A 21266-nucleotide genomic window follows, 5' to 3' on the forward strand; every position below is an offset into this window, starting at 1 on the left:
TAATCGCACTGTTGGTTAGGGCCTGTAAGTAATCATTTCACTGTAAGGTCTACACCTGTTCGGTGCACGTGACAAACTTTGATTTGACCATGATGGTAAGCACCCTGAAACCTGCCGTGACTGCCTCCTGTGACCAGACTCTACTGTCGTGTCGACCTCTGAGGGAGAGACCAGAAGCAGATACATCGTTCTACTCAGTAAGTCAAATGATTAGCTTTGTCCATGTTTTATAGTATCATCACCAATCCCACCAATCTCTCCAGTCAGACTTTAAAAAAAGACATTGATAGTTCAGTTAACCCACCCTCTCTCTCTCAGCGAGGACTGGGAGATTAGAAGCCTCATAACTGGAGACCTTTAAGAAACAGGCAGTGTCTCAACTTCCTCCCACAATACCACTTTGGGGACCTGGGTATGATATAGTTAATGTACTTCTCTCATCTTTTACCATCTAATGAAACATAACTCTCCTAAAAACTGAATGAGTTATTTCGTACTGAGAGAGCATTCACTCCTGTAAATATCTTCTCTGTTCCAGATCTGTGTCCTGATGACTAAAGGAAATGAGACAACAGGCTTAAGTCTAAGCCACCTGATCAACAGAATCACCCATCACTGGGACTGTTCTAACCTTCTTAACGTGTTGAATTGTGTTACAGTATATTCAATTATTTTACTGTACAATGCATTTGGTTGCTTGATACTTATTATTACTAAACACAGTTTCAGTATTTCATTCAAAGTTTCCATGTAGCCCTCACCCTGAATTAGTTTATTGGTTCCTAGTGGTCAGCACATTTGTCTCATTTGGCATAAAAATGTGACAAAGCTAGGGCCCAACAAAACATTTAAAAGAGAAGCTCTTTTGTTTTGGGACCAAGGCAGTTGGTTGCCAGGTAACTCAAGAGAAAGTGTAAGACCCCCTCGTGTGCACAGCAACCAAACCAAGGGCTGCATCCCTCTTCATCCTGCAACGTTGTTTTTACTGTAGTCCTATTCCAAACCAGACACAATGTACATGCTATTGATCATTTAATTATTTAGCTTGTTGCTACATGTAACAAAACGTCCTTCAAACAAAAGCAATTGAGGCCCTTTTCACCATAATGTGGATGTTATCATTTAGCTGGTATCCAGGCTGTCCGTTTGAATTCATTTAAGGACAATAGTCCCAAACAGAAGCTTCTACTTAGAGTGCTCTGGTCCCTAGCTAATAGATGGTGTCTACTCAGTCAGGGAGGGGACATCCATTCAGAGTTATATAAGACAAGTCTGGCAATGCATGCTGATTTAGCCCTCCATTTACCCATTCAAGCATTGAAGCATGTTGAAAGCCTCCCCTCTTACTCCTCCACATTGCCCCTTATGCAACAGTGTTTTTGTCTAAGCCTCCGGGAGGCATATGCCCCAGCAGTAGAGGTGTTCTGCTCTAGCTGTACTGTACGATCGTCCTCAGTGTCTCTGCTCTACCTCTCTCTATGGCTGTTCAGCTGGTTGTAGCTCTCCTGGCTCTAGCCTCTCTGAGTGCTGCATCTGCACCGGACTGTAAAGAACTGGTCAAACCCCTGGTACTGGAGGACCATACCGAGGTAAGTTCTGATCATAATACTAAATATTATAATTTGGACCTAATGAATACGTCTCAGATGACACTCTACTCCCTATCCGGCAAACCTACTATGGACAGTGACAGATGCTGTGAAGTATTTATTAGGATCTGCAATTTACTCTTCCTGGGGTTTCCAAAACAGGAAACACAAATAAAATAAATAATATATAGCACATTTACATTACAATTTAACCATTCAGCAGACACTCCCATCCAGAGCCACCCACAGCTAGTTCATTCGTCTTAAGATGGTGAGACAAGCACATACCACAGTCATATCCCAATCACGTATCACATACAATACAAAATGCATATAAATGTCTGTCTTTCACAGTTCCCGTCGTGATGTAAGGTGTTCTTTTATCTGTTCTTTGAGTCTGGTTTTGTTGCTAGCTTGAGTTACCTGCTGTGGCAGAGTTCCATGTAGTCATGGCTCTATTTAATACTGTGTGTTTCCCAGCCTCTGTTCTGGACCTGGGGACTGTGAAGAGACCTCTGGTTGCATGTCTTGTGATGTACTGATGAGTTTCCGAACTGTGTGCCAACTGCTTCAACAGACCGTTTGGTACCTTCAACACCTCGCACAAAGACCAATAGTGATGCAGTCAATCTCTCCTCAACTTTGAGCCAGGAGAGATTGACATGCATGTCATTCGTACTCCGTGTACATCTAAGTGCAATATGTACTGCTCTGTTTTGCACCAACTGCAATTTGCCTAATTCCTTCTTTGCTGCACCTGACCGCACAACTGGATAGTAGTGGAGGTGTGACAAAACTAGGGTCTGGTTGACTGAGATAGAGAAAGCAGAGCAACGCCTTATCATAGACAGACCTCATCCCATTTTAGTAACCGTTAAGTCATAATTATGTTTTGACCATCATAGCTTGCCATCTAGGTTGACACCCAGCAGTTGTCTCCTCAACTTGCTCAATGGCCACATTCAATAATAGATCTAGATGAGGATTAGGGTTGTGAGTGATTTGTCCCAAAAATTATGCTTTTAGTTTGATATGTTTAGCACCAGCTTATTGCTAGTTACCCATTCTAAAACTTAAGTTATTTTACTGTTGCAGCCGACGTGTATACTGTTCAGTTGTCAGAATACATAAACACATAGGCTTTATTCAAGGAAGGTCATTAGTAAACACCGAAAACAATAAATGGTCCAAGCCGGCTGCCCTGTGGTACTCCACACTCAACCGAATTTGCATAAAAAGGCTTCCATTAAAGAAAACCCTGTGTCTTCTATTGGATAGGTAACTGTACATCCATGATAAGGCAGGGGATGTTAATCCATAACGCCTACACATTTCTTTTACTATACTACCCTTGTGTTTCTTCCAACTTCAAATGGTCCAAATTGGTATAGGATGAGGCAATTAGATGGTATGAAACTCATGTGTTTTTCCTTGTCTGTGACTGGCAGCTCTATGGCAAATGGGTGTATGTGATGGGGTCTGCGGATCATTTATTCTTCCAAAATGCTTTGGGGACTCTGAAAAGCTCCTGGATAGACCTGTCGGCTACATCGGACCATAAAGTAGTCACCCTAAGATGGGGAGACCGCATGTAAGTCTGGCTATATTGTGGATATGAATGCAGACTTTAGTGAATGTCATAGTAGTTTGGAATGGGCTTTATTAAATATCAGGAAATTATGTGCAATGGTAGACATTACATTTCACCTTTCTCTGAAAGCAAAGACACTGTTTCAAGTGGCACCTAAGCAATGAATCATACAACATGCTAACACGTTTTTCAAAATGTTCCATCAGTGATGGCAAATGCGTCGTGGGTACAACACATGCTACCATCTCCGGCATCACTTCCACAGTACACAGTAAGTGACCTGTGCTCTACTAGCCTGGTTGCCATATCTGTCTTTGCTTTAGCCAACACCCTCTGGCATTGTTATGCCAAAGAGGACATCGGCAAAGGAGCAAGTTGGCTGAAGCAGAAACAATCTGGCAACCTGGCTAGTGCTCTACATCTGAGGGATGAAAACATTTAGCTGCTCAATAAGAGAGGGCCTTTATCCACTTAACTATTATTGTGTATATTGCAATGTTATGTCTTCACTGTATGTCATCGTATGCCTGTAAAGATAAATAACAAATAAAATGTACTGTTACTGTATTTTATAGTCCGGTATTTTTTACTTGGAAATTACATGGTAATCATGTAGCAATAGTAATAATAATTACATTTTATTTTCTTTGGTAGTCACTGAAACAAGCACCAAAAAGTAACCTGCCAAGTGTGTTGAATTTGTGTACTGTAACAGCTGAAGCAGGACAGAAAAAAAATCGTTACCAAATGTCCTAATCATAATGGATTAGGCATTTATTTTATTTTGTGGATCCACAGTTCATTTGTCTGAACACAAAGGCCAGTACCTGGAGACCTGCCCTGACTGCCTGCTTTGGTCAGACACATCTCGTAATGGAGATGTCACTGGCAGATACCTGCTCCTGTTCAGTAAGTCCAATCAATCAATTGATTTGTGTAAGTCCATCCCCAAAATTGTCTGGACCCATCTGGATGTGCTTTAACCAATTCCTAACTGCTGGTTCAGTGTCATGACAACGATGATCAGAGGAGTTGGCTTAAGCACATACAGATCTGGGATCAGGCTAACCCCACTTATTGACATTGATAAATAGTAGCAGTTTAGGCATGCTATACTCCAGACAAAGCATTGGAGTTGCCTGGAGTTGACCCTACATCGATAAGGTGTTAAAACGGTATCTTTCTGTCAAAGGGATCAGTCACTATTTCAGAACCAGTGAGATATATTCAATGCTTTGAAAGACTTAATGGAAGATGAGCCTTTTGTTGTCTGTTACCAGCCCTAAAAGATTACACCAGCAAGGTACTGTAGGTCAGCTCACCAGCCTCTCTCTCGCTCTCCCTCTCTCAGCAAGGACAGGGAAAATGGATCACACATACCTGGACACCTATAAGAAACAGGCAGAGTGTCTGAACTTCCCGGAGAAACACCAGACCTACGATGGAAAAACAGGTCAGGAGTTCTCTTTGCTCCTCCTCGTCTTTTTATTATATTTTATAGATGGTAAAAAATCTACAAAATGTGAAACTTGTGTTTGAGGGAATTTAAATCATAAGAGCAGTCACAAGTCCCTCTTTAAATGTATCTTGTGCAGACAGAGAAAACAATGGCCATTCCATTGTTAGGATTGATAGCATGGCCAATGTATTCAACCTTCTCTGACCCATGGTGTTGAATGTTTATCCTTTTAAGCTTGGAAAAGAGATCCTTAAACCTAGACTTCAGTCCAATTAAAGCTACGGCAGATATAACGTGATTTGATGTCAGTTTATCTGTGGCCAATGACCTTGAGCCTTCTTGGAAGGGCACTTCTAATGTAACTATGGTACCACTCAAGGGGCTTGAATTTTCGAGCTCTACCCGTAGATGTTGCGGCGACGTAGCGTCCCCATGAGTGACAGAACACTGAGCCAATCACGGCGCACATAGATTACATTACCAACCCCTACGCTCCGTATATTCCGCTGGCTGCTCCACCACCACCGAAAGCACTGAGCTAGGCTGAAACACCTCCATTTTGGAGCTGCCTTACTTTTAACAAGTTTGTATGCGGCTTTATTAACTCAATTATTTACATTTTTACATTGTTTGCAAACTGATGTGTGACACGTATTCATGCCCAAATAACATGCAAAACAATTTGGAAATTTTTTGCTAAACAGGTGGGGCTCCACCTACCCTGAATGACGGGTCGCCACTGGATATCCTCACACTTTCTCTGTATTTCAGAGCTGTGCCCTGATGACAAGGAGGAGAAGAAGGTGGTGGAGGAGAAGGTGGTGGTGGAGGAGGAGATTATGGAGGAGAAGCAGGCTACGGAGGAGGCAAAGACTACAGTGGAGGAGAAGACTACAGAGGAGGAGAAGGCTACAGAGGAGGAGAAGACTACAGAGGAGGAGAAGACTACAGAGGAGGAGAAGGCTACGGAGGAGGAGAAGACTACAGAGGAGGAGAAGACTACAGAGGAGGAGAAGGCTACAGAGGAGGAGAAGACTACGGCGGAGGAGAAGGCTACAGAAGAGGAGAAGGCTACAGAGGAGGAGAAGACAACAAAGTGAATACGAGAACCAGATCCTCACCGTGTTGCCCAACAAAACCTCCCTTTAGTGGAACTTTGAACCCATAACCACTAACCAAATACCACTTGTACTTCCATGCACTTTAAATCATGTCTTACATACTCATGACAAGTTCTATGTGCTGTATTGTTAAAAAATGCTAAAGTTTTTATCATGAACTGTTTGTCTTTTTACTGTTTATTTGATAACAGTTCAAGGTATCTTAAATAACAAAATATCACTGTTCAAACAAAGACATTTAAATAAACACATTCAACCTGGTAACTTTTTTCCTTTGAAGTTATAAGATCTGAATATAATGTAACACTGGCTGTACAATGTAAAACTTCCTGTACATATCTAGGTTACTTGGGCTATATTGAGAAGTGAGTTAAAGGAAAATTCCACTCAAAAATGTGTTTCATTAGTCCACTGTTGATACGGTCCCAAAATGTTTTGCATGTCAGCAATCAAGTTTTCAAAATACGCATCATACTATGACACTTTCTGTATTTTGAAAGTTCTATATCCTGAAAACTTGATTGTTTGAGGGCTTCCGAGTGGCGCAGCGGTCTAAGGCACCTCATCTCAGTGCAAGAGGCGTCACTACAGTCCCTGGTTCGAATCCAGGCTGAATTCCATAGGGCAGCGCACAGTCGTCCGGGTTAGGCCGTCATTGTAAATAAGAATTTGTTCTTAACTGACTTGCCTGCTTAAATAAAAAAAATTGCTGACATGCAAAACATTTTGGGACTGTATCAACAGTGGACTAATGAAACACACACTAAAAGTTTTACTGGTATTTTCCTTCAAGAAATCAGACAACCGCCAACTACCTCTATACTTAACTTGAAATGTGTAGAGATTTACTGTAAACTATGCATGTTAATACTGTGGTTTTGAAACACAGCATGACAATATGGACCATTTCTTCAAATTTGGAGTACATAGTAATAGACATTGTCATATACACTGAGTGTACAAAACATGCTCTTTCCATAAGATAGACTGACCAGGTAAAAGCTATGAACCCTTATTGAGGTCACCTGTTAAATCCACTTCAATCAGTGTAAATGAAGGGGATTTTTCAGCCTAAATTCAGAGGGTGAATGGGCAAGACAAAACATTGAAGTATCTTTGAACGGGGTTTGGTAGTAGGTGACAGACGCACCGGTTTGAGTGTGTCAAGAACTGCAACACTGCTGGTATTTTTCAAGCTCAACAGTTTCCTGTGTGTATCAAGAATGGTCCACCACCCAAAGGACATCCAGGCAACGGCAGGCCAGTGGTCAAAAACAGGACAAAGGAGGCTGACACGAATTGCACTGGAAAAACACTGGATTGCCAGGTCTGATGAATCCCGGTTCCTGCTGTTTTATGCTAATAGGAGGACTAGGTTATGGTGAAAACCACTTTGTACATGCATCCATCATACCGTGTGTCAACATTGCAGGCTGGTGGTGGTGTGTTTTCATGGAACACATTGGTCCCCTTGATAAAAGTGGAGCAATGTTTGAATGCCACAGGATATCTGAACACCCTTGCCAAATCAGGTGCATCCCTTCATGGCAGCAGTGTATATCCATCTGCAAATAGTTTTTTTCACTGCAGGATAATGCCACAAGGCTAGGATTGTCTAGGAATGGTTCCACAAACATGACAGTGAATTCAGCTGATCTCAATCTAATTGAGCATCTGTGGGATGAGATGTAACAAGCTATTCGGATTAGAGATCTACTACCAGCCAACTTGACAACTGTGGGAAGCATTGGAGTCAACATGGGCCAGCATCCCTGTGGAATGCTTTTGACACCTTGTAGCGTCCATGCTCGACACATTGAGGCTGTTCTGAGGGCAAGCTGTTCTGAGGGCAAAGGGGTTGCAACTCAATATTAGGAAGGTGTTTGTCATGTTTTGTACACTCAGTCCATGTAGAGTGCACACTAACAACATTACTCAATATACAGTTGCAGCAACAAAGCATCTGCAGCAACAAAGCATTTGTAGAATTGTACACACCGGTAGACTGGCATTAAAATATGTCCCTTGACATAACGCAAACAAGGAAAAAACGAAGAAAATTATTAAGACAATTAAAGAGAAGTGCAATTAATTCCAGCTCTGCCACCTGATGAGTTGGACACAGTAAACAGTGGCAGCATCTCCTTGTCTCCTTACTTTCAGCTGAATTTGACTAAAGTACTGGACAGGTGAGAGCAAATGCCTGGTAGGCATCCACATGTTGCCTTCATCTATAATTTACAATGTTTTCAGTTCAGTGCAAATTAAGAGAAGTAGACGAGGAGAGGAAGCCACTCTAGACTATAGAGATGCAGTCCTAGAGTGATCAAATTCTCAGCCCAAAGCATCAGGCCATGATGTCTGAGAGCTGAGCTCTGCCCCTGGCCCGGCCTGTCTGCCGCCTGTCTCTGGCACGAACCAAAGCAGTAGATGAGGGGGTCCAGGCAGCAGCTGAGGCTGCCCACCGCTGTGTCCATGGGCCAGCTTGAGATAATGCACCAGGAGAGTGACGTTGGTGGGGGTGAAGCAGGCCACAAACACCACCAGCACCATCACTGCCATCAGAGTGGTTCTCCATGTTGGCAACGGCCAGGGCCTGCACGATCCGGACGTAGCACACGGCGGTGAACACCAGAGGGATGAAGAAGAAGATGGAGTAGATGGGGAAGAAGTAGAAGTAGTAGGCACAGAGCTTGTCTACGTCCTGCACGTCGTGGCAGGTGGCGATGTCCATGTCCGGGAGGTGGATGGTGGCCGTCTGAGGACTACGAGTAACATATTACATTATGTGAACATGTCATTACAAAGTGCCGAATTAATGCTAGATGAGAAACCGTGGTGTGCAACACACACCTCACTGTAAACATGTATAGGTGGTAGTGATATAGCAAGCAAGCCACAACAGACAAGTGTAGGGGAGAGTGGGGAAAGTTGAAATGGTTAGTTTAGCCACCCGTTGTTTATAGGAAACCATACACAAAATGAATCATGTGACCAAATATTTAAGAAGAGGTCAACATTTCATTGAGTTTGTGAAGGAAAAAAAACACGGAAAAAGTGATAAGCAAGTTAGGTCCCCAAAACAGATTTTTACAAAGTCAAATGAATGTGTTAAAGGTTTCATGATGCTTGTATCTAAACCAAAGTAGATACTTTAAGATTGTTTATACATCAGTTTGGGTCTCTATAAGCTACAACATGAGGTCTTAAACCTAGCAAAAGTGCTTACTTGTAGTTGTGTTGGGTAACAGTCAAAATGTTTGCCATGGGGTAAGTTGAGCCAATGGCCACCATACAAAGGATGATCACATTTAGTCTGTCTTATGCCTGATATGCATAGTATTTTTGCACTGTGTCATGCATATGAACTCAATTTTATTTATTTTTTAATGTTACTGAGAAGACATGTCCCGTGTATACAAAGGTAAAACAAGCAGGGGTCTAGCCCCCTCCCCCCCTTGAGATTCTTCAAAGAGCAGTCAAGGAAGTGAGAGAAGGGAAGAAGTCAAATCACACAGCAGCAAGGGATGAAAAGAATTGACTGAATTACACTTCATTGAACTAAAAAGAAAATGAACACGTACCTGTGCGAAAGAGGCTTAGAGTAGAAGAGGCACACAAGGTCTGATGACATGGAGTCTGAGCTTGCTAAACATATTAATTTAACCAACCAGCACCATCACCCACTGCCACAGGACACCATTATCCACTTACCCCAAGGCAGCGCAACTTACCCCGTCCCTATGCACAAAGTAGATAAGGGTGTCCTGTGACAATGGGTGATGGTGCTGGTCCAAGATACCATTTTTTTGGGACTAGCTTGGTTTTCAAAACGTACGCTACATGGCCAAAAGCAAACAGACACCTGCTCAAAACATCTCATTCCAAAATCATGGGCATTAATATGGAGTTGGTCCCCCCTTTGCTGCTATAACAGCCTCCACTCTTCTGGGAAGGCTTTCCACTAGATGTTGGAACATTGCTGCGGGTACTTGCTTCCATTCAGCCATAAGTGCGTTAATGAGGTTTTGCACTGATGTTGGGCAATTAAGCCTGGCACACAGTCGGCATCTGCCGACTGCCGGTGAAGCGTGATTCATCACTCCAGAGAACGCATTTCCACTAGCAGCAAGCTTTACGCCACTCTAGCCAACGCTTGGCATTGCGCATGGTGATCTTAGGCTTGTGCGCGGCTGCTCAGCCATGGAAACCCACTTCAAGAAACAGTTATTGTCTTGACATTGCTTCGAGGCAATTTGGAACTCGGTGGTGATTGTTTCAAACGCTGACAGACTATTTTATGCGTTTCAGCATTCGGCTGTCCGTTCTGTGCGCTTGTGTGGCCCGCCACTTCGCATTGACCGGGGCAGCTCTGGCAGGGCAGAAATTTTATGAACTGACTTGATGGAAAGGTGGCATCCTATGACAGTGCCACGTTGAAAGTCACTAACCTCTTCAGTAAGGCCATTCTACTGCTAGTGTTGTTTGTCTATGGCGATTGCATGGCTGTGTGCTTGATTTTATACTTCTGTCAGCAACAGGTGTGGCTGAAATAGCCGAATCCACTCATACTCTTGGCCATGTAGTGTATTTTTACATGAATTCTAATTATTTCTAGGGATACACAACAGCCTGAGATATATGTAGATATCTTTGTTAGAAAGAATAGACATTTCTCTTGACATAGTGATGCTGAAGGTTAAAAAAATTACTCAACTTACCCTTCTCTCCCCTAAGTTTGCTCTGTGTGCCGTCCTACCAGGTTCAAGGTATATTAATATACTGCGCACAAAAAAGTTTGTCATAATCAGTTGTGGAAAAATTACCCAAGTCATACTTGAGTAAAAGTAAAGATACCTTAATAGAAAATGACTCAAAAGTTACCCAGTAAAATACTTGAGTAAGTCTAAAATATTGTTTTATATATTCTTAAGTATTAAAAGTAAATGTAATTGCAAAACTATACTGTAGTATAAAAAGTAAAAGTATAAATAATTTCACATTCCTTATATTAAACAAACTGACAGCACAATTTTCTTATTTTAATGTATGGATAGCCAGGGGCACATTCCAACGTTCTCTTTGGGAATGTAGTGAATTAAAAGTTGCCAAAAATATAAACAGTACAGTACAGATATGACCAAAAACGACTGAACTGGTACTTAAATACACTTCAAGTACTTTACACAACTGGTCATAACTCATTGCCGCCGCTGTCTATGCGCCCTCTGCGGGAAAACCCGTGGATATTGCTCTGCAAGTAGCAGTTTGAGTCCGAGGGTTAGTTCATATGTTGGCAATATACATTTTTTCAAAATTCTGTACATCGATGCGACAAATTAATCAGCTTTTTTGTATCATCATTTCAATGTTAAACTGCTATAATAAACACAGAAGCAAAACAACTAAAGACATATTACTTACCATTGTGTGGCACACAGGCTGAAGTTTGGAGAGCAAAAAAGTCACGAATAACCAATAAACCATGGCTGTAATTCACTGTTAACCATGCACATTTGTGGCCTGCTGGAGGTCATTTTGCAGGGCTCTGGCAGTGCACCTCCTTGCACAAAGGCGGAGGTAGCGGTCCTGCTGCTGGGTTGTTGCCCTCCTACGGCCTCCTCCACGTCTCCTGATGTACTGGCCTGTCTCCTGGTAGCGCCTCCATGCTCTGGACACTACGCTGACAGACACAGCAAACCTTTTTGCCACAGCTCGCATTGATGTGCCATCCTGGATGAACTGCACTACCTGAGCCACTTGTGTGGGTTGTAGACTCCGTCTCATGCTACCACTAGAGTGAAAGCACCGCCACCATTCAAAAGTGACCAAAACATCAGCCAGGAAGCATAGGAACTGAGAAGTGGTCTGTGGTCACCACCTGCAGAACCATTCCTTTTTTGGGGGTGTCTTACTAATTGCCTATAATTTCCACCTTTTGTCTATTCCATTTGCACAACAGCATGTGAAATTTATTGTCAATCAGTGTTGCTTCCTAAGTGGACAGTTTGATTTCACAGAAGTGTGATTGACTTGGAGTTACATTGTGATGTTTAAGTGTTCCCTTTATTTTTTTGAGCAGTGTATATATATATATATAGGAGTTTTTAGACCATTTCTATTCAGTGACCTAAACTACTATCTTGGACCAGGTGTCTTGAACAGGCTGTGTTGCACAGCTGGGGTGACACTAATGACAGTTAAAAAACGAATCAAGCTTTATTTTTTTTTTGATGACCAAACAATTATTTTAAAATCATTTTCTTATAGCACTGTGTTAGTTTTGATAACAAACAAGAAAAATCACAGATATTTTGATTTAACCTCATTAAAACATTTGAAATTATTTATTTATACTTGACAGTATAATCTTTTTAAAAAGCAGTGAAACTAGGAAGAATAACTTCATTAATAGTCTTTAAAAGATATACAGCTTCCCAATTTACTGTATGTAGATTAAAAAGGCACTGGTTAACTACTGTACTTCAATCCATGCTGGTTATAGCTGGACAGGAATGTTGCGGTCTAATCTCCCATTCTGACCATTAGGCAATAGTGCATTGTACACATCTAATTCCAAACACATTCTTTTTTACAAAAAAAACTTTTTTTGACAATAACAATGTGTTTACTTACAGTGCATTTGGAATGTATTCAGACCCCTGGACCTTTTCCAAATTTTGTTACGTTACAGCCTTATTCTAAAATGGATCAAATGTATTGTTTTCCTTGTCAATCTACACACAATACCCCATAATGACAAAGCGTACAGGTTTTAAGAAAACATAAATACCTTATTTACATAAGTATTCAGATCCATTGCTATGAGACTCGAAATTGAGCTCAGGAGCATCCTGTTTCAATTAATCATCCTTGAGATGTTTCTACCACTTGGGAGTCCACCTATGGTAAATTCAATTGATTGGACATGCTTTGGAAAGGCACACACCTGTCTATATAAAAGGTCCTACAGTTGACAGTGCATGTCAGAGCAAAGCAATGAGGTTGACGAAATTGTCCGTAGAGCTCCGAGGGGATTGGGTCAAGGCACAGATCTGGGGAAGGGTACCAAAAAAGGTCTGCAGCATTGAAGGTCCCGAAGAATAGTGGCCTCCATCATTCTTAAATGGAAAAAGTTTTGGAACCACTCTTTCTAGAGCTGGCCGCCCAGCCAAACTGAGTAATCGGGGGAGAAAGGCCTTTGTCAGGGAGGTGACCAAGAACTCGATGGTCACTCTGACATATCTCCAGAGGTCCTCTGTGGAGATGGGAGAACATTCCAGAAAGACAACCATCTCTGCAGCACTCCACCAATCAGGCCTTTATGGTAGTGACCAGAAAAAAGCCACTTCTCAGTAAAAGGTACGACAGCCCGCTTGGAGTTTGCCAAAAGGCACATACAGACTCTCCGACCATGAGAAACAAGATTCTCTGGTCTGATGACATCAAGATTGAACTCTATGCCTGAATGCCAAGTGTCACGTCTGGAGGAAACCTGGCAACCATCCCTATGGTGAAGCATGGTGGTGGCAGCATCATGGGGTGGGGATGTTTTTCAGCGGCAGGGACAGAGAGACTAGTCAGGATCAAGGGAAAGATTAACAGAGCAAAGTACAGAGAGATCATTGATGAAAACCTGCTCCAGCGCGCTCAGGACCTCCGACTGGGGTGAAGGGTCACCTTCCAACAGGATAAGGACCCTAAGCACAGTCAAGACATCGCAGGAGTGGCTTCGGGACAAGTCTCTTAAAGTCCTTGAGTGGCCCAGCCATGGCCTGGACTTGAACCCAATCTAAAATCTTTGGAGAGACCTGAAAATAGCTGTGCAGTGACGCTTCCCATCCAACCTGAGAGCTTGAGAGGATTTGCAGAGAAGAATGGCAGAAACTCCCCAAATACAGGTGCGCCAAGCTTGTAGCGTTATACCCAAGAAGACTCGAGGCTGTAATCGCTGCCAAAGGTGCTTCAACAAAGTACTGAGTAAAGGGTCTGAATAATTTAGTAAATGTATTATTTCAGTTTTTTCTTTTTAATAAATTGGCAAAAATGTCTAAAAACCTGTTTTTGCTTTGTCATTATGTGGTATTTAATCAATTTTACAATAAGGCTGTAAAGTAACAAAATGTGGAAAAAGTCAAAGGGTCTGAATACTTTCCGAATGCACTGTATATAACTTCTACATATAAAATGTAAATGCCATTATAATATACTTCTGAAAAATATATTCCATGTACAATTAATTACCCAGTGGAAAACTGAACATGAAAAAAAAATACAATAATTAAGCAACAGATATAACATGACAATACAAGCAACAAACCCATTTCAATGTGAGCTTCATTTTGGTATAAAGTGATTAATCAAATGTGTGTGTGTGTGGCTCACCAGCCTGAGGGTGTGTGTGCGTGCAGGTGCGTGCGTGTGTTTAGCTCACCAGCCTGAGGATGGCCAGTCAGACGTACATAACACGTTAACCACCATTCAAACATCCTATCCCAATTGTTGCTTTGTCAAAAGGCACACAATCCTTTCACACCTATGCCCACTTAATCTTTTCCCCTCCATCTTTGGTTCAATAATCCCTCATTTTCCATAGAACTTCTTGTTGAGGAGGAAGATGAGCAGGTTGACGTTGACTTTGGCTTTGTCAAACATCTTCATCACCGCCACTCCCTCGTACTGCAGCTGGAGCAGATCCTAGATAGGGACAGTGACACAGAGACAACAGTCAACTATGGTTCTACGATGATAAAATAAAATATATATTTTAAATAACTATGGAACTACGGCTGGAGGAGGTCCTACACGGGACAGAGACAACAGACAGAAACATGTCCTAGTCAACAGACAGGGACACGGAACTATCAGTCTGTCAGCATGACAGAGAGGAGCCTTGACAACCATGAGTTGTCGTCATTTGGGAGAAAAGCATCACCTGGAAATGGAGTTGGACTTTTTCCATCTCAACTCCCATGAACTTGGCCTTCACCTCAAAGTCCCCAACTTCCTCACTGGGAGAGATGTCAAACATTACATTTTTGAACCTGAGAAAAGACAAAAACATGCAATTGAATTAATCAAATTAAAAAACAGGATACAGACAAGACAATAGCAGGACTATAGTTGGTTAAGGTCACAATGTCAGGACAGACTTGTTTTGGCATAACATTTTAATGTAAATTGTGAGAAATAGTATGATCAGAAATATAAGCTTAGATATCCAATTTTCTCAAAAGGTTTCTGAAATGCATTGACGATATTGGGCCATAGTGTAGTGTGTTTAACTGGCTTTAAAGAGTACATAGCGATGCCTTCTAGATACTAGCTCTCAGTTTCCACTTTGACATGGCCTGGAACTCCCACAGAGCAGTGAGGAGCCACAGGAGCTGACTTTGGCTCTCCTCAGCGCCACTCTAGCTAGAACAGCCTGACCAAAACATGAAGGACAGGAGCGAGTGTTCGGAGAGGGAGAGCGAGAGAAAGTGAAGGAGAGAGAGTGGGGGATAGAGCAAAAAATACAGAGAGACAGAGAGAAACAAGAGCGAGAGAACACTGTGGGTTTCTGTATGGACAATGTTCCTTAATGAGGTTGTTCCTTCCTCCCCATCTCACATAGAGCTAACACAGCTCACTCCTCACATCAAAGACCTGCCCTTGTCCCCGTCCAAATACTTTACCCACGCATCCTTCCTTTCTCCCTTTATTTAGAGTTATCACTGATCTGATTGGTGAAAGCTATGAAAGGCTCATGCATTTGTGAAAGTATTGGCGAATGTTCCCTTGACTAGCACAATACCCGAGACCTAGTCTGGTACCAACTCACTTCAGGATTCAATACCATGTTCACATTTGGTGTCCATAGGCGGGTTGTCTGACAACGTCACGGAAATGCTGCACATGCATCACAGGGGTAGAAGGCCATCTGCTGTTATGATTCTGAACAGTCAGATCGCTAGCAACAATGACAAAAAGCTGCCATGTGGGGAATCGTAGGTCGCTTGTTTTAGCTCGTTGTATCTTGTTCTTGATACCATGCCTTGTTTTGAGGTGTTTTGACTGATGTCATGTCTATGATAATATGGCAACAATTTGCTAGCTAGCTAACAACTGTAACAATGTATTCGAGAGACAAATGCATGTTTTCAATAAACATTTGCAGACGAAATATAGTTTACATGTTGTCAATCATATGATTCTAAGCCAACCTCTGTTTCGCCCCGAAGATGCGCACGCATCAGTTTTGTTAAACACACCCATCTATACTCCAAGTCAACCACACACTACCTCTGAATCACAAAACCCTGGCTATTCGTTGTAAAACGTTTTTCCGTTGCATAACATTTTGCTATGGTTTGACATTGTGTGTACAAATGAATACTACTCCGGTTTCGGGAAGTTGATGTCACTGCAGAATGCTAAGCTAGCTAGGACCAGCTGTCCTCAGTGCTGCTCCACTCACTGGTTGGTCTGCAGCCCCTCTATCTCCAGGATCACTCCCTTCTCGTGCAGTCGGGCAGCCGTATACTTCAGAGACTGATGCTTCCACTTCTTACTGCCCTTCTCCTCCACCTTCCTTTCTAGCTTGATGGACCGCCGCGTGTTCCTGTGGACACACACACACACGCGCCAGATAAGACACACGCATGGAAGTCACACAAACACATACATAACACATCAAGTTTTGAATAGTACCAATAGCAATGACAATATATTTCAACACTAGCCCATATGGCCCAATTCCAAACCAATCCATCCTCTCCATCTCTAGATCCTTGTTGACTTGCAAGGCCCTGTACAGTGTTTGTGAAGTTCAGATGAACTTCGACTTATGGTTAGTGGCGAGGGATGGGTTTTGTAGGGAACACTCACTTCCTGTTGAGGTTGTCGAGGCAGGTCTTGATGTAAGTGTCGTAGTAGTTGGTCTGGTCCTGATAGAAGGCTGTCTTGGAGTTGAGCGCGCTCAGTGCCTGCTGGAGCTTCACCAGCTCCGCCTTCCTCCTCTGTCTGTAGCGTCTCTGGTAACGAATGTCCTGTCAATCACACGCAGGAGGGACATGATAGGTTAAATTGGTTATCTACAACACAAACGCTGAAGGCCATCAGTGTGCGTGTGTTTGTGTTTGTGCGCATTTGTACCTTGGCGATGTCGTTGATGAGGTCCTGGTACATGTTGCTAGCGGTGACCAGGCCAGCCTGCTCCAGGGTTCGGAGGTTGCGGAGGATCTTCCTCTTCTTCTGCTCTAGAGGCAGCTGTCTGTCCTCCAGCACCGCCTGGCTGCTCTTCAGCCCCTCTGGGGTCTGGGCGTCCTGCACCGCACGCAGCGCCACCACCTTAGAATGCTCACACTCCTACAGGACAGCACAGGTAGGAAGAGGCAGACACACAAAAACAGAAAGGAAAGTTAGCATGACTACTCAGTCCACTCTTTCCCACTCTGGCACGACACAAAGGGAAAAGCATAAAAATAAAACCACTAATAGAGAAGTAGGCTATTTGAGGTGTGTGGTTGGCTGGGCTGTGTAAGGGTCATCATTATGACATCACCTGGAGGGCAGAGGCCGGGGTCTCAAGGGTCTCTGGGAGAGTGTCTCCTGGCTGGATCCTGATCACATCTACTATCAGCTTCTTAGTCCTGAGAGAGAGAGAGAGACCGAGAGAGAGGTAGATGGAGACGGATTAAAAAGGATTATAATGTCATTTCAACTAAACAGCGTAGCTCTCCTCAAACATTTAAGTCTTGTTGATTTGGTAGTGTGTTGAGCTCTGGCCTCTGCTTTGCACTGGGCTCAGGGGGAGAGCAAACATCTTGCTATGTTAACACACACACACAATGGACATGTCACTGTCCCGTTGGAGTTTCCATGACTCTGCAGTAGGGTATGACGCCACTCAAACACATTTCCTGTTTTCTGACCCAGTGCATGGTGGACCAACACTTACCAGGACCACAGTGACACTCTGTATGCCTCCCAAATGGCAGCCTATTCCCTTTATAGGGCCCTGGTCAAAAGCGGGGCCCTACAAAGGAGTAGCGCACTATAAAGAGTAGGGACGCCATTTGGGACAGAGCCTGAGACAGCAGAGCTGGAGGGTTGACATCCCAAACATCTCAACTACTGTAGGTCAGATGAACAGAGTTGTCTAGAGATACCATTTATAGTATCATAGGTAGGACCAGGAGGTTTTCCTGACCACATGATTAGTCGTGATTATTGGTGCTCATGTCGCAGGAAACATGATGTATACATTCACATCAGCAGAACAGAGGCCGTCTTTTAAACACAGCCTTCTCAAGGAAGAGCAAGAAATTGGTTAAAAATGTCAGGACAGGAAGTGGTAGTGGAGCAGGAAAGAGTACGTAGAGCTGTCACTGAGCAATAGCCACTGTGGTTATTTATGTATGTACCTACTGGAACGTCATAACACAGCATTGAAACAGTGTTTCATCTGGCTTCTTCCAAGTTTGCTTGGTCAGAACAAAACAGCTTACAGTGCAGTCTCCAGGGTTGGGTAGGTTACTTTCTAAATGTAATCCATTAGTTACTAGTTACCTGTCCAAAATTGTAATCAGTAACGTAACTTTTGGATTACCCAAACTCAGTAACGTAATCTGATTACATTCAGTTACTTTTAGATGACTTCCCCTTAAGAGGCATTAGAAGAAGACAAAATTGTATGTTACCAATTAAATGACATCTATTGCAGGATAAATCAATGTTAAAGTTTACATAGCTGGCCATATATGGATATTAAATGTAACTTTATGTGTTGGTTATGTAGGCTTCTTCTAACCCATCGCTTTCTACTACATATAATATGATTAAATTACATCTTTACATTAATATATCTAACTTACAAGTCCAAAAATGGATCTTGCAACTACAGATTGCCCCTTTAAGTCTATCAAAAGCGTGTGAGTTGAGAGCATGTGTCCATTAGGCCTATGGATAAAAAAAAAAATCAGTATGAATTAGATTGAGCAATAAAAGCCCCACTTTTATTCCACAGGCTGGGATCCGCACTGTGCAGCTGTTGCAAAAGCACATTTTTCATTGGCTGTCCACTGGTTTCAAAAACAATGATTGATAGGCAGCTTAAACTTCTTGAATTCAACCATTATTGGGTTCAAATACACATTTAGATTTGTGAACAGTCATCCACAACAACCACAATCCGTAAGGCACAAATAGCTAAATGAGAGAGCTGCAGTGTGATTCACATAAATGCGCTATGTAGATAACAATAATAAGTTATATCCATATAGCCGTAGACTACACCACTGCGGTCATCCTTACCTTCAAGCGTTCATTTAAGTTGGATAATCTTTGGATGCCGACAGCAGTCGTACCATTGGAAGACCGCTTGGACTGTAGCCAACAAAAACCTATTCCTGCTCTTTTCCAGCGGTCCATCAAACACATTTGGTGTGTCATCATAGTGGTCTCTGACTTGTGGTCAGACTCGCCCAGGTGGAACAAACTTGAACTTGCGCCTTTTTTCAATGCTGATTTGAATGTCATTGAGAAAACAGTGTCAAATATTTTTATGCGCAAACATCCTTTCTGAATTTATAAGTAATCCTCAAATTAATCATCTAGTTTTTCAAAAGTATCTGTATTCTGATTACAATATTGTAGCTGGTAACAATGGATTAGTTACCCTTTTTTTGTAATCCCTTACATGTAACGGATTACATGTAATCTGTTACTCCCCAACCCTGGCAGTCTCTGTGTGTGGATGGAGATTCTAATAGGTCACCATAATGGAGAGTCAATAAGAGATCCACTATATAGGGAATAGGGTGCCATTGGGGACTCATCCAGTGTCTTACTTCATCATCAGGCCCTTCGTGTCCTTGTCATCTCCCTCCAGAAGCTCAAACTTGCTGGTGAGTGTGAGGGAGATCTCCGTCTTAGCCAGCTGACTCAGGGTGCTCTCCTTGTTGGGATGGTTAGGATCCACGGCTCCTTCTCCTTCAGAAAAGACAAACACGCTTAGCTCTCCCTGCAGGCAGCTTCCTGACTCATTCTGAGACTGTGTGTACATGCTTATCACAAATTAGGATTCTGTCCTGTAAATGGATCTTCTAATGCCGTGTGTTTCTAATGTCTGGGAGGAACTGTGGCGTGTAAGAGGTATGGTGGTGTGTGTGGTACCCAGCAGTGCCTCCACATCAGGCGCGTCCCCCAGGTCCTCCAGCAGCTCATGCAGCAGGTCGTTGTGGTCGGGGGAGATGGCCTCCAGGTGCTCCAACACCAGCTAGGACACACACACACGGTTAATCACAGTAGCTAGGACACACACACACGGTTAATCACAGTAGCTAGGACACATACACGGTTAATCACAGTAGCTAGGACACATACACGGTTAATCACAGTAGCTAGGACACATACACAGTTAATCACAGTAGCTAGGACACACACACACACGGTTAATCACAGTAGCTAGGACACACACACACACACGGTTAATCACAGTAGCTAGGACACACACACACACACGGTTAATCACAGTAGCTAGGACACACACACACACGGTTAATCACAGTAGCTAGGACACACACACACACACACACACGGTTAATCACAGTAGCTAGGACACACACACACACACGGTTAATCACAGTAGCTAGGACACACACACACACACGGTTAATCACAGTAGCTAGGACACACACACACACGGTTAATCACAGTAGCTAGGACACACACACACACACGGTTAACCACAGTAGCTAGGACACACACACACACGGTTAATCACAGTAGCTAGGACACACACACACGGTTAACACTAGCTAGGACACACACACACGGTTAACACTAGCTAGGACACACACACACGGTTAACACTAGCTAGGACACACACGGTTAACACTAGCTAGGACACATACACGGTTAACACTAGCCAGGACACACACACGGTTAACACTAGCCAGGACACACACACGGTTAACACTAGCGAGGACACACACACGGTTAACACTAGCGAGGACACACACACGGTTAACACTAGCGAGGACACACACACGGTTAACACTAGCGAGGACACACACGGTTAACACTAGCTAGGACACACACGGTTAACACTAGCTAGGACACACACGGTTAACACTAGCTAGGACACACACGGTTAACACTAGCTAGGACACACACGGTTAACACTAGCTAGGACACACACGGTTAACACTAGCTAGGAAACACACGGTTAACACTAGCTAGGACACACACGGTTAACACTAGCTAGGACACACACGGTTAACACTAGCTAGGACATACACGGTTAACACTAGCTAGGACACACACGGTTAATCACCGTAGCTAGGACACACACACACACACGGTTAACAGTAGCTAGGACACACACACACACACACACGGTTAACACTAGCTAGGACACACACACACACACACGGTTAACACTAGCTAGGACACACACGGTTAACACTAGCTAGGACACACACACACACACACACAGTTAACACTAGCTAGGACACACACAC

General features: G+C 43.1%; 2 protein-coding genes across 3 annotated transcripts in view; one reads left to right on the forward strand and one right to left on the reverse strand.

The window, feature by feature from the left end:
• Nucleotides 1–1304: 1304 nt before the first annotated feature.
• Nucleotides 1305–6024, forward strand: LOC139576640 (300 kDa antigen AG231-like). Its single transcript, XM_071402939.1, has 6 exons — nt 1305–1589; nt 3038–3180; nt 3387–3451; nt 3979–4089; nt 4532–4633; nt 5411–6024. The coding sequence occupies exons 1-6, from the start codon at nt 1479–1481 to the stop codon at nt 5737–5739; spliced, it is 861 nt and encodes a 286-aa protein (XP_071259040.1). The 5' UTR covers nt 1305–1478; the 3' UTR covers nt 5740–6024.
• A 5942-nt stretch (nt 6025–11966) lies between these two features.
• The window catches only part of LOC139576641 (ras GTPase-activating-like protein IQGAP2), a 98766-nt gene continuing 89466 nt past the window's right edge, over nt 11967–21266 (reverse strand). For both annotated transcript variants that reach the window (XM_071402941.1, XM_071402940.1), the window contains exons 31-38: nt 19918–20020; nt 19593–19734; nt 17306–17393; nt 16897–17109; nt 16630–16790; nt 16220–16363; nt 14696–14804; nt 11967–14457 (exon numbers count right to left, since the gene is read on the reverse strand). In XM_071402941.1, coding sequence (XP_071259042.1) covers nt 14344–14457; nt 14696–14804; nt 16220–16363; nt 16630–16790; nt 16897–17109; nt 17306–17393; nt 19593–19734; nt 19918–20020 — 1074 coding nt within the window. In that variant the 3' untranslated portion in view covers nt 11967–14343. The remainder of the gene's footprint in view (nt 14458–14695; nt 14805–16219; nt 16364–16629; nt 16791–16896; nt 17110–17305; nt 17394–19592; nt 19735–19917; nt 20021–21266) is intronic.

Source organism: Salvelinus alpinus, chromosome 5 (genome assembly GCF_045679555.1).
Source record: "Salvelinus alpinus chromosome 5, SLU_Salpinus.1, whole genome shotgun sequence".
Classification (NCBI taxonomy): Eukaryota; Metazoa; Chordata; class Actinopteri; order Salmoniformes; family Salmonidae; genus Salvelinus; species Salvelinus alpinus.